At 31.2% G+C, this 13063-nt stretch overlaps 1 protein-coding gene across 2 annotated transcripts; it reads right to left on the minus strand.

Moving 5' to 3' along the window:
- Nucleotides 1-272: 272 nt before the first annotated feature.
- Nucleotides 273-6844, minus strand: LOC114385010 (long chain base biosynthesis protein 1-like). 2 transcript variants are annotated; one of them, XM_028344929.1, is made up of 13 exons: nucleotides 6677-6818; nucleotides 6303-6536; nucleotides 6107-6201; nucleotides 4529-4620; nucleotides 3937-4030; nucleotides 3775-3847; nucleotides 3572-3704; nucleotides 3111-3285; nucleotides 1842-1982; nucleotides 1637-1732; nucleotides 1192-1333; nucleotides 882-1009; nucleotides 273-807 (listed from the first exon to the last, which is right to left on the minus strand). In XM_028344929.1, the coding sequence occupies exons 2-13, from the start codon at nucleotides 6406-6408 to the stop codon at nucleotides 631-633; spliced, it is 1452 nt and encodes a 483-aa protein (XP_028200730.1). In that variant the 5' UTR covers nucleotides 6409-6536; nucleotides 6677-6818; the 3' UTR covers nucleotides 273-630. The 2 variants fall into 2 exon arrangements, with proteins under 2 accessions (XP_028200730.1, XP_028200731.1); XM_028344930.1 differs by lacking the exons at nucleotides 273-807; nucleotides 882-1009 and having other exon boundaries at nucleotides 1224-1333; nucleotides 1592-1732; nucleotides 6677-6844.
- Between the last annotated feature and the right edge of the window lie 6219 nt (nucleotides 6845-13063).

Here is a 13063-nt window from a genome sequence, read left to right on the forward strand (position 1 = left end):
TCCTTGACTCAAACCGTAAGAAATTTCCTATGTTCAGTTATGTCATTTCTTTAGCTTTCTTGTAACTTTGAATTCGTTGACATACTCTTATACGTAAAGTCGCCAATATACTCATTTTCAACATATGGTAACAGTATATTATATTAAGCTTTAAATCTTGAAAAGTTTCAAATTTTTACAGCTTCAATCTTAATAATTAATAGGTTTAAAATGGCGGGTAAGTGCAATTAGAAATATAAGGAGATAGGATTGGAAATAAGACACGAATAAGATTAGTCAAAAGGAAAACAACTTTGACTACGAATTCAAACAATGATAAGGACCTTCGCCGGCTTTATTGTTGAACAGCTAACGAATGAAAAATGTAAACATTGATACTTTTGATATCGGAATGTAATTCATAGGCATATTCCCCAACTCATGACAAGAAACATTACATCCTTATTCTACCACTTTAGACAACCAATGAGCAAGCACAAAATACTGTTACCCTAAACTATAACAGAAAATACTGCACAAATTATGAACTACGGGACTTTCTCTATCGCCTTGGCATCAAAATTGCTCACCTAAACATGGAATCAAACTTATGTTTTGGTACATAAGATGCCAAAGAAAGATGTAGTGTGTTCAATTATGACCACCCAGGACTGATGCCACAACCCTTTTCAATGATTCAGATGCCTTGAGCAGATCAGACTCTGAATGCCCAGCAGAAACAAACAATCTAATTCCCACAGGCAAACGGCATTTGTCCAATGTTGATCTTTTGGAAACCACCACAAATACAGATTCTTCATTCAAAACCTGCGAATACACAACATTCAGTACAATCAAAATTGAAAGCAAGAAATTAAACATTGCCAAGCATCATTCCTTACCCGCTCTGCGATATTTTCAAGCAGATGCAGGTCATCTTTCACTGAACCTCTTGATTTCTCTAATCTCAAATAAACAATAGGTGACTCTGGATTACTTGCAATTGTGATGCCTGGTATTTTTGACAATCCTGCAGTGGCCAATGTATATAAAATCATCATAGCGCTTAACCAAAACAACTAGATAAAATCCTTGTTTTCATGGGTGCAAAACAAACGCAAGTAGACGGAAATTCAAACCATCAGTATTGTGCACAAGCCAAATAAACACTACAATTACACTTGTGAAACCAGCAGTGAAATCAAAGCCCACCTTTTCTTAGAAAAGCAATATTTTTCTTCAGCTTTTTTATCAGATTGGGATTTTCCTCCAGGACATCAATAGCTGTAATAGCAGCGCTTGCAAGATATGGGGGCAAAGAAGCAGAGAAGACATAACCAGAGCTGCTCAATCTCTGCCAAGGTTGAAAAATAGAGATATTAGAACATGAAACGTGGATGACAAACAATTGTCATCACCAAACAATAAATTAGTGACAGCACACCTCTCCATCATGCAACTTTTACACTACAGTTCACACCTATAAATTCAGGAATAAATGATGAAAAGTAAATAAAACGGAAATTTTTCCTTGAGAATAAATTCTTAATTTCCACATTTACAAATTTTTCAGTTCTCTACTTTCAGTATGCTAAGAAACCTAACACATTACTTGTATATGGTTATTGGTTATATATCACATATGACACTTCCATACTTGGTGATCTATAACTCTTGTACTTCCGGTGCAGAATCCTCCTTCTGTGGCCAATGCATGTCCCATAGCAGCAGTTATAATGTCTATCTTCTCAACCTGTAGCATGTAACCATAAATCACAAATAGCAATATAATTTTGAATATATTCATACTTGCATCTAGGGAGAGCACATGCACACTCAAAACAAAGAAATCCAATACATACTGGAACTCCACAGTGTTCAGTGAGACCTCTTCCAGAACTTCCAAGCACACCCAATGAGTTGCTCTCATCTAGCAAAACACGAAAGCGATATTTTTCCTTCAATTTAATGATCTCGTCCAAGGGAGCTATTTGCCCAGAATTCTGAAAATATTACAGGAAAAAAGAAAAACAGGTATAAGTCAAGCACTCAAGCAATTGTTGTTTTCATGTGGGCAAGGCATATGAGTATAGACAGATGTTAGTATGGAAAGTACAGAAAAAATAACTCCTAGAAGTTGGGCTTAAGGCCTTACTCAACCCCACAAAACCAGCTTGTAAGGTGAGGACTACAATTGGGCCATATTACTAGGAAATGTGGGACAAAACAGGACCACTCACACCCAGTACAATGAAGGTGCTTGAGACTGTTACGCAGCCCAAAGAAGCTGCAATTAAGATGGGCTAGGGGTGATTGCAACTAAGGCAGTTTACCAACCATATTACAATTCAAAATGATTAAGAAAATGAAGGCAAGCAAACATAGTTTTCAAAAGGAATGACATTACAACAGACACTGATATCATACAAGTCTAATAGAAACACACATTTTTGTTTATTGCAATGCCATTTTGGCTCTTCAAGAACAATCTGAATAACAAAAAAATTAGAAAATAAATGAAAAAATTGCACAAAGGTTGGTTAGCAACAATTATAAGATTATTTCTCAAAAGAGAACCAATCATAGCCTTCGCCTGAACAGAGTTAAGATTTTAGAAGTGTTGGCCATAATGCCTTCACCAATCATGTTCCCCATTTTTTTAAATGAAGTCAAATTTTTGAATGAGGTACAGAAGGCATATGCGTTGTACAGACTTTAAGCCCACGGGGCCCTTGCATCAAGAAGTGTGTTAAGCAGAGTTGGTTATTAACACTTTCTATATATATGTTTTATAGGCACAAAAGTGCATGCATTAAAGCTGTTTTTTTTGAAAGCCCAAATAATAATTATATAAAACAAACCATAGGACTGTCACTCTTTAAGGCTGGAAGTTTATTTCAATCCTTCATAATTATCTTCAATTTGCATTTGTTGATTGCCCTACTATCTCAGCGGCACTGGCAGTTCATACAGAAAAAAATTACCAATATCACCGGTTGCAAGAAGCAGCAAGCAATTCAAACAGCTGCTTGTTTTAGAGCCAAAGGTTGTGATGTGAGAACTTCTTTGGAAACACAATGTAGAAGTGTAAAGCTAATCTATCATTCGCATGCATGATAGACAAGATTTACCTGGTAGACAGCTTCAACAACAATATAACGCCTCAGATTCTTGGTCTTCTTATATTTGGAAGTAATGTTCTCTAGAGTTTCTCTTAAAGCATCCATGTCATTGTGCTTAAAATACACCACTGTGCTTCTAGAAAGATAAAGGCCATTCTGTATTCCCCAGTGGACTCCCTCATCCCTGTAAAACATGAAAACTTACAGAACATCAGAATTTACATTAACGCAGCCTCCGTTGATCAGCTGGTACCAAGTGAGTAACTGAACAGAGAAGTAACTCAGTTTGTTCTTTATACCATTCTAATGTAGAAGCAAAAGCAATGAGATAAAACCAAAGAAAATATTTTTATTTGTGATGTCAATGCCCACTAAAAGTATAAATAAAATATCATGAGATAAGAAAAACTGATGAAAAACTGAATATTGCAACATAAAAGATATTCAAAAACAAACTTAGGCATACTTACGCCACAATTATATCTCCTTTTTTAGAGAAAGCAGGAATTGCACTGAACATGGTGGAAAGTCCATAAGAGTACAGAATTGATTCAGGGGTTCCTAAAAATTTTGCTATTCTTGCTTCACAGTCAAGGTGGACATCTGGGAAAAGGAAAATTATCATAAGAATATAAGCATTTCCTCAGAAACAAACTTTAAGATTGAGTCTTACCAATTGTCCCATAAAATCCACGGGGACCACAAGAGCCAACACCGTATTTCGCTAAAGCAGAAGAACATGAGTCCTACAGGAAAAAATAAATATATATTAACTACATTGACCCAGTGCCCCAAAAAAAGGAATTTATTATGAATATGGAGATCATTTCCTTACAAGTAGCTTTGGATGACCTATAAACCCAAGATAGTTTGCTGAAGCAAAATTGACAACTTCTTTGCCATTAATTATGGTATGTGGCCCAGCAGCACTGCATGAAAAATCACATTATTTTATATTTGACTTAAAAAGTAGAAGGGATATCTGAAATTTCACTTAATCATAGGGGAGTACTTGTTAATTTACAATCCTTTTTTCAAAATAAAAAGGCAAGAATTTTATAAACCTAGAGGGTTATCCAGTGCACAAGGCTCCCATTATAGTGAGTTTAGGTAGGGTCTTATGTCACAACCTTAAGCCAGTGAGCTGAGCAGAGAGGTTGTTTCTGCTGCTATAACCCAAGACAACTATAAAAATCAAATAATAAAAAAATAAAAACCCAACACCATCATGCCAAGGTGGAAACCTTACTAAAGCACTAGAGCTCTCCCTCAAAAAATTTCATAGATCCAAGACAATAAAAAGTAACCATAGCAGTGAAGTTGACAAGAATAAAGCATGATAATTTCAGGATTTCACCAACAAAATGTTTAAGACATTAAAAGTAAAAAACAAACAAGGGTGCTACAACCAAAGAAAAAGAAATCACCTCTCCAGCACTGGTGGTTCATACTGCAACTCTTTATTAACAGAAGGAATAAGGGGTTCTGGAACCCATTCGTCACATAACTCATCAATTTCCTGCAGATATTAAGCATAAAATTTTAAAAATGACAAAATACAATAATTGATGAATCTCATATCGCATTGTACAAGAATTAGCATGGAACATTATGCTTACAGATTTAAGTCATAAATTTCCTTCAAAAGAATATGGTAATTATGTCCTTTAGAAAATAACAGCAACTTTAGAGATTCCAAACAATAATCGGAAAAAAATTCTACATGGAAGATTCTAGTTATAATAAATTAAATACAGCAAGACACTGGTAAATTTGAATTCTGAAAACATATCTTAATAGAATTCAACATTTTAAGCAGTGACTGCTGACAGACAGAAAAAACAAATTGCTAAGCAGACAACAAACATATCATTATCCTCCAATATCCATATTAACATTGTATCATCTTCTTTAATAGCAGTAGCATGTTTTCAAGCAGCAAGAGGTGCATAATATATCCATAGGGAAGCACTCGTATAAGAATTTTACAAGCCAAAAGAGAGAGAGAGAAGACAATGAGTTACAAGTCGAGTATAAAAGTTAATTATTCTTTAAAAAAAACAATAACAAAGTTTGAAACGAACAAAACCTTCAATCCTCATATCAAGTATTCAAGAAATTCAAAAATTACTATCTTAGTCACATTCCAGAAATACATAGAACAACTCAATATTGCCAGCAAAGCTACCAACATGATACCAGTTACAAAAGCATAAACCTCCTATGATAGATTTTCAGTATAGACATAAAGATTGTGTCACATACAATTTTGTATGAATCCATTCTGAGATATGTTTCTAAAAAATATAACAGCATAAACAATCACCGAAAAAGCAAGTCCAAATACATCATAAAGAGAGCTGCTATTATACAGCCATGGAGAGCTGGTGATTAGTTCCAAACTTCAGAAACTGAAATCATCACAAATTGATTCTCTCAAAACTACTTGAAGGCAAATGAAAACAGAACATAAATATTAGAGTAGTTAACCAAGTAAGCACCAGGAAAAAAAAGCATATGCTCAGAAAATAAGCATAGCTGAAGTCCATATCATAAGGGCATATTTTCCATCTATAGGAACTCCAAAGATTAATCAACCTTGCAATTTTCAATTCCCCATAAAGAATAATAATAGATACCCCATGTCAGGCCACTAGAACAACTAAAAACCATAAGAACTGAGTGTCCAGTTCAATACTCTATTTACAACGAAGTGTTTGAATAAATTCTAAAATCTATACATTAACGGAAACCACTTTTCAGCTGCACAATATACTCATAACAACATTGCATGCAAATTAAAGATGAAGTCTGCTTACATTTGATGAAATAGGAAAATAAAAGTCTTTGTATCATGAAAAATAAATAAAAACAATTGACAATTAACGAAATGCCAACTCTAGATCACATTCAACAAATAACTAAAAATTTGAATACATAAAAAAAATAAAAAAATGCACACTCACACACACAAACAGCGAGGTAGACAGTGTTGTTGAACTAACCTTATTTGTTAAAGGCCTTTTAGGAGGCTTGTAGCTTTTCTGTGAAAGCAAGAAAAGTATGACCACCAGCAAAAACACTTCGATAAACAAATGTCCTTCAAAACACGAGGCATAAAAATGGAGAAAAATCAATTAACTAATTAACTAATCACATTCATAATCATCCATTCGAAAAGAATGGGAAATGAAAAATTACCACCGATATGGACTCCGAAAACTACAGCTCGCGCAGAAGGACCATCCGACGCGAACGTCATCCAATCCAACGTCGCGTTCAAGAAATTCACGACGGCTGAGGCCATCACAGTGTCAATATCGCAATCGAAAATTCCCAAGGAAACTTTCAGAACCACTCATGCATGAACGAACATTCAAACTTCTCGAAAATTCCGCAACACTCTCGCATATAATCAAAATCAAAATCAAATCACTGCAACACACAAATCGAACATGAACATGAACATGAACATGAACGTGCTAAACGGCAAGTCGTATCGACGAATCGATTGAGCTGGAAATGGAAAATATTCGGATCCGCAACAACGGGGAAGCAAAAACGACACGACGTACCTGGCGAGTGGGAGAGCGAAACGGCGCGAGATTCAGAATGAGATGCGAATTTGAGGGAGAGAGAAGAGAATAGAAGTGAAGAACGGAAAAGAATGGCAAGTGGGGAAATTTGATTGTGTTTTTGGATTGATGAATGATCAGAGGGCTAGGATGAAGCCACGTCATGCATTGTTACCCTTAACTTAACGGTTGTCATGACGCACGCGACTCTCTCCTTCATTCGCTTTCTATTTTTCTTTTTCAGCGGAAAATTCGCCTTTTTTTTTTTTTCTTTTTGGGCTGCCTCTGCGTTGATATGGAAGACGATAACAAAATTAAAAGACGTCGATTGGAATGGAATGTAATGAAATAAATATCTTATTAAGGTTGAATCGTTCCTAGTCAAATTTTACTTATATTTAGACATAAACAAAAGGAGACTGCAAGGGCCATGACCCCAAGTGTTTTGAAATGTGTTTATACTATTATAAAAAAAAAATATTATGGTTCCCTTAAAATCTATAAAAAGTTTACTGAAGAATGATAAAATGGAGAAGAAAAAAAATATAATTAGGATAAGTGATTGAAAAAAAAGTTTAGGAGAAATTATAAATTTTAATGAATTATTTATGATGTTGAGATATAATTACCTAAAATTATTTAACCTATCTAATTTATTTCTTTTCTTATATATTACCTCTGTTTGTATATATACAAAACAAATAATTAATTTAACATAACTAATAAAAATAATTAAGTTATTTAATTTTAATTAATATTATCATAAATTAAATAGTTTAAGTAGTGATTGTATTTAATATCATTATTCCTAATTTAGGGAATTTTTTTTATTAATGAGTGTGACTTAATTTTTTTTAAAACTGACTTAAATTGTTAATAAATTAATGAATGTATTTATTAGTGAAAAATTTGAGTGTTTCATTAATAAATTTCATAATAAGTTAACATGTTTTACTATAAAAGTTTAAAAAACACATTTAAAAATGAATTTATGTTTCTATAATTAGAACACGAGAGAGATGTATCATCATATCTTATATAATAAAAAATCAAAGATAATATTATTTTTATACTCGGTATAATTATATTTATTTTATCTATAAAAAAGTATTAGGTGTATATAATATTTTGAAGTTTGTCATAATTTCATGCACGTAAAAATTTAAATTTTATTTATTAAATTATTATTTTTTTTCTTGGGTCCCCTCGGTCGAATTTTTTACTCCGTCCTTAAGTCTTGACCAAATTTCAAATTAGTGAGAATCTTTTTTTTTTCTGATGAAGTTTAAGGTTAAGATAAAAAAAATCAACTATTAAATAAGTGTATTAGCTTATTCTGTCAACAAAAAAAAATGTATTAACTTTCTTTTATCAATAAATATTTTGTTTGTTTTTGTTAATAAGAAATTTAAACCAAAAATTTATGCTTCTCTCTTTAACCACAAAATCAATCTTATTATTCCAAAAGAGTATTTATTGACCTATATGAGATTGTTCAAGTTTATGGAATTGTTTCGGGTTGAAGTCAGATACATATGTAACTACATTGAATTTTTGGACAAAAAACTTTGTTACACATAAATTCTATCCAATTTAAGAAGCATTTTCTCTTGAAAAAAATATATACGTGGATAGTAGTAAAAAAAGATATATATAGTATCTGTCAAAAAGATAACTTACAAAGAAATTTAATACACATGCATTTTTAATATAAATTATTTTATACTGTAAATGAAATAAAAATTATTTTATTATAATTGTTATGATAATTTAACTAGTTTTTAGTTTTAGCTCGTAATATTTATTTCTAAAAAAATTAACTAATTTTTAGTTTATTTCTTTTAACATGACACTTTTAAATAATTGTTTTTATTTTTTAAATTATGTGTTGTTTAATAATAGAGAACATGGACGCCATGCTATTTTTATTTTCTAAATTAATATTCTTATTCATTATAGCATTGACAAAAAAAATTCTAATTGGTTGTATGCAATCCAATGAAAGAAAATAAATTACCTTAAAATAAAATAATATTAGAATATAATTTTATAATTTTATTATTGTTTAGTACTCAGGTGAGGAACATTGGAAGTAGAATTTAAAATCTTTGGTAGTTTTCTACAAGCCAAACTTTGGTGTAGTTACGGGCAAGAATTTCGATGTCCAAGTCCGAAGTAAAAATGAAAAAATCAAAATTTTAAGGGATTAAAATTGAAAAAAAAAAGAAAGAATACAAATTTAGAAAAACTAAAAATGAACAAAAATAATTTATATGGATGAAAATTGAAAAAGCGTTAACATATAGAGTTAAAAAAAAACTCACAGAGATTAAAATAAAAAATAATATAAAACTTATGGAAGTAAATTGATATTTAAGTTTTTTTTGTCAGGAAGTTTCTATGTATATTAAATAGTTTTGGGGAATCATAAAATAAATGGTTTTGGGGTGTAACTCTAATTTCTGTCTTCCTTTTTCTGGGTCGATTTTTCTCCCCCTTAAGGTGTAAAGAATGTAAATTGTAAATACAGATCCATCGGCAATGGCATTCATATAGAGTAGTGCACTGGAAATGTAAATACTCTTCAACAAAGTCATGGACCAACACACACAAAAGTGGAGGGAGCTATTACTGGGACAAGCAATAGTGCTATTGGCACTACCCGTTAGGGTAGATTGGTTATTCCACAAATATTATTTTCATGAAAACATGTTTTTGTTATATATATATATATATATATATATGACGGAATTATATTTTTATTGTATTGTGTGGGATGCAAAAAAAAAAACTATAAAAACGGATTTTCGTTGTTGTAATAAAGGGAGAGTAAAACAAGATGTAACAGATAAACATGATTTCATTTTTATTCAATATAAAATAACATACTCATGATTCCATTATAATAAGGGATGGAGAAAAAAAATATAATGAAAACATAATTTCATTTTATTTTATTGAATATTCACAACGGACACCCTAAACTTTTGTAACTTGATTCCAGAAGCAACACAACCACAGATAACTAAGACAGGGGTTTGGAGGAGGATCACATAAAATTTTGGCCATCAACACAAAAAATGCAGCCACAAATAATTAAGACAAAGGTTTGGAGAAGCAACACAAAATTCGACCATCACATAAAAATTCACAAGCAATACAGCCACAAATAACCATGGAATACAACAATGTTTGGTGTCTCTAAACACCTCAACCATAATGCAATGAAGAACTGATTAAAGCAAGACACATTTGGGGTGTGAAAATGGAAATGAAAGGTTAGGGTGTGAAATGTGGGTGAACATAGAAAAAGGGGAAGGGGAGGGGGTGTGGGGAAACAGAACTAAGGGTAATTAAGTAATTTTCAATGTTTTTGTAATGACAATAGCTCCTAAAGTGAAACCTCGACTATTTCCTCAAGTGAATGGCCCGTAGCCTTTGGGCTTACGGTTTCGTTCCCTCACCAATTAATTCGCTTGGTCTACGAGAAAGAAAAAAAACTAATTACACAAAAACCGATTAATCCTTTCCTTATTAGGGTTTCTTCGGTTTTTTATATTTATATTTATGTTTTAAATAATATTTTTTAATTATATATAAAAAATATTATGTTATTTTCACTTTACATTTGATTTTTGAAAATAAAATAGTTTACAAAAATAATAAAATCAGCATATTCCTGTTCCCATAGATTTTACGTAAATTCTGGAAAACAGAAAACATAGTGAAATTTTTTTAATTTTTAATAATTATATTAAATAAAAATAAAAGTGAAGAAACCCTAAGTACCATTACTTTTCCATTTTTTATTCGTTAAATTGCATTAAAAAAGTGTTCGTCAAAATTAAATATTTAATGGTGGCATATTTGCTTATAGACTTCTATTGGATATGAGTTTGTTTTCTTGGTAAGCTGGATATGAGTTGTAATTCACACAATTATTCTTGTTATATCTGAACACGCTTTGATTTTTTCTATGGAATATATTTCACACAAGTATTCTTGTTATATCTGAACACACTTGATTTTTTCTAAGGAATACGTGACTAGAAACGTTTTAGAGCATGTATATTTGACATTTTTTTTCCGCCACAAACGATGCTTAATTGTGCTTCTCAACGCATATTGAGTGAAAAGAACTCTACTTATTGTTCATTTGGTCAAACACCCGTTGGTGTTTGTTTGTATCTAATACAAAGAGGCCTTTCATATAAGGACCCAACCTTCACCAAATCATGTGTCACACTGCCACTAGTAATTGTCCTAAATGTCATCTGTAGGTACTTATCTATAGGTATGCCTTCAACAGCATATTGACGCACGCTAATGATAAAAGCTAGCAATGATGCACATGTTCTTGTCTCCAACTCCATGCTTTAAGATAAAATGTCTAAATTTCCAAACAATAATAATAATAATAAAATGTCTAAAGCAAGAGCTAGAAGATACTTAATTTGGAGGTATATATAGCATTTAATCCAAAACAGGATATAAGGGGAAGGATATTATAGCAAAACACAAAATTAGATTACTTTTTGATTTGGGTTGATAAGAAAGGGCTGGGCCACGTTTGATGATTATGTTATGGGAATCATACATTCTCTATGAAATCAAATACAAGGCCATGCTTGGTGTAATTGAAATCAGTGCATAGAGTCAAATGAACTTTGCAATTGGACAATTGAGATATCAACATAGTCCCAAACTAGTTCTAATTAATTACATTATTATTATTTAATAATGATTTTGGTTAATAAAGTGAAGGGTTGCCAGAGAGAGAATGATAGGGCTAAAGCAGGCAGAAAGATGTGAGATTGATCTGAAAAAAGGAGGATTAGGAATGATGTTAGTGATGGAAAGGAGTGGTGGGGGCATGTGATTTAAAGGTCCACATGGGTAGGGGGAAAAAAGTGGGGTAAGAGAGGTTGGTCCAGAATAAAAGAAAGCAATGGTGCAGAGGTAACAGCCTCACTGGAAGCATAAAAGAAAAGCTACCCTTGTTTCCAAAGAAATGAATCCTAAGTTTTAGTTCCTAAAGTGTACTGTGTGAAGTGTGAACGTGGCATTGTGCCATTGCTCTAATGAGATTGTTGTTTTGAGTGAGCTAGTTTGGGGGAGTAATACACCAAATTAGTTAATTTCCCAAATTTTAGAACTGGTAATCATTAAGTCCTTAATATTGTAATTTATGGACTAAAGTAATTGCCGTATAATAGTATTGTGTTTGGTTTGTATTTTTATTTTTTGAAAATTATTTTTATTTTTAAAAGATTAAAATTCTAAAAATATGTTTGGTTTAACTTCTTATTTTCTGCTTTCAAGAAATAAAAATATTGAAAATGCATTTTTAAAAGGAAATGTATTTTTAGATTTGCTTAAAATTACATTCTTTGTCACAGCGTTTTCATTTTACTTACAATGAAATTAATGATTTTAACTAAAAACGAGATTTTATTGTTTTCAATTTTTTAGTTTGTTACTAAAAATATTTTAAAAAATCCAATCAAACGCATTTTCATCACCATTTTTTATTTTCAGTGAAAATGAAAACAAAAAATAAGCGAACCAAATACCCTTCAAATATCCGTCCTTTAGTCATTTTAAGCATTAAAATGTTTTTTTTGTAATTTTGAGATTAAATTAAGTTAATTGATAATTTTATAAACTAATTTGATCTATTGATCAATTAAGAGAGCTACACATATTTTCGTAATAGACATAGCTTGTTAGTAGAGAGAGAGAGAGAGTGTTCACAAGACAGATTTTAACAAAAAAACAGAGAAATTAAATCAACTAAATTAAAAAGGAAGAAGAAGAATAATAAAATTTAGTTTGATTATTAATATTTTTTTTCTTCAAATTGGAATCAAACTAACTCGATAAAAAAAAACAAAACATGTTGATTTGGTTTGAATTTATTGAGTCCAATATTATAATAAAATTAAAAAATGTTTTTAAAAATCTGAAAATTCTTGTAAATTTTTTTTCCAACAATCCGAATCTAATCCAGACTCAAAATTTAAAACATTTAAAATTTAAGTTTTGAGCTTATAACAAGTAAAAGAAGAAGAAGTATAAAATTAAAAAAAAAAAGGTAATAGAAAAATGGATGATCATCAAGTTTTTTTTGATGTTGTAAAAGATAAACTTAATACCGAAATCAATGAAGGTTGAGTCTTAATCGGTTTAATCCAATTTAAACTTAATAATAAAAAAAAAAACGAACCAACTTAATTAATGAATTTGGTTCAAGTGATTGGATTCTTTAAATTAAACCAAACCAATTAATGATGACCCCCTTATTAAAATTGGTAACTATGATCAGAAAATAATAATTATAAGGTTGTGATATAATTAATAATGACCTGTCAGAACCTCACCCATCAA

Source organism: Glycine soja, chromosome 14 (assembly GCF_004193775.1).
Source record: "Glycine soja cultivar W05 chromosome 14, ASM419377v2, whole genome shotgun sequence".
Classification (NCBI taxonomy): Eukaryota; Viridiplantae; Streptophyta; class Magnoliopsida; order Fabales; family Fabaceae; genus Glycine; species Glycine soja.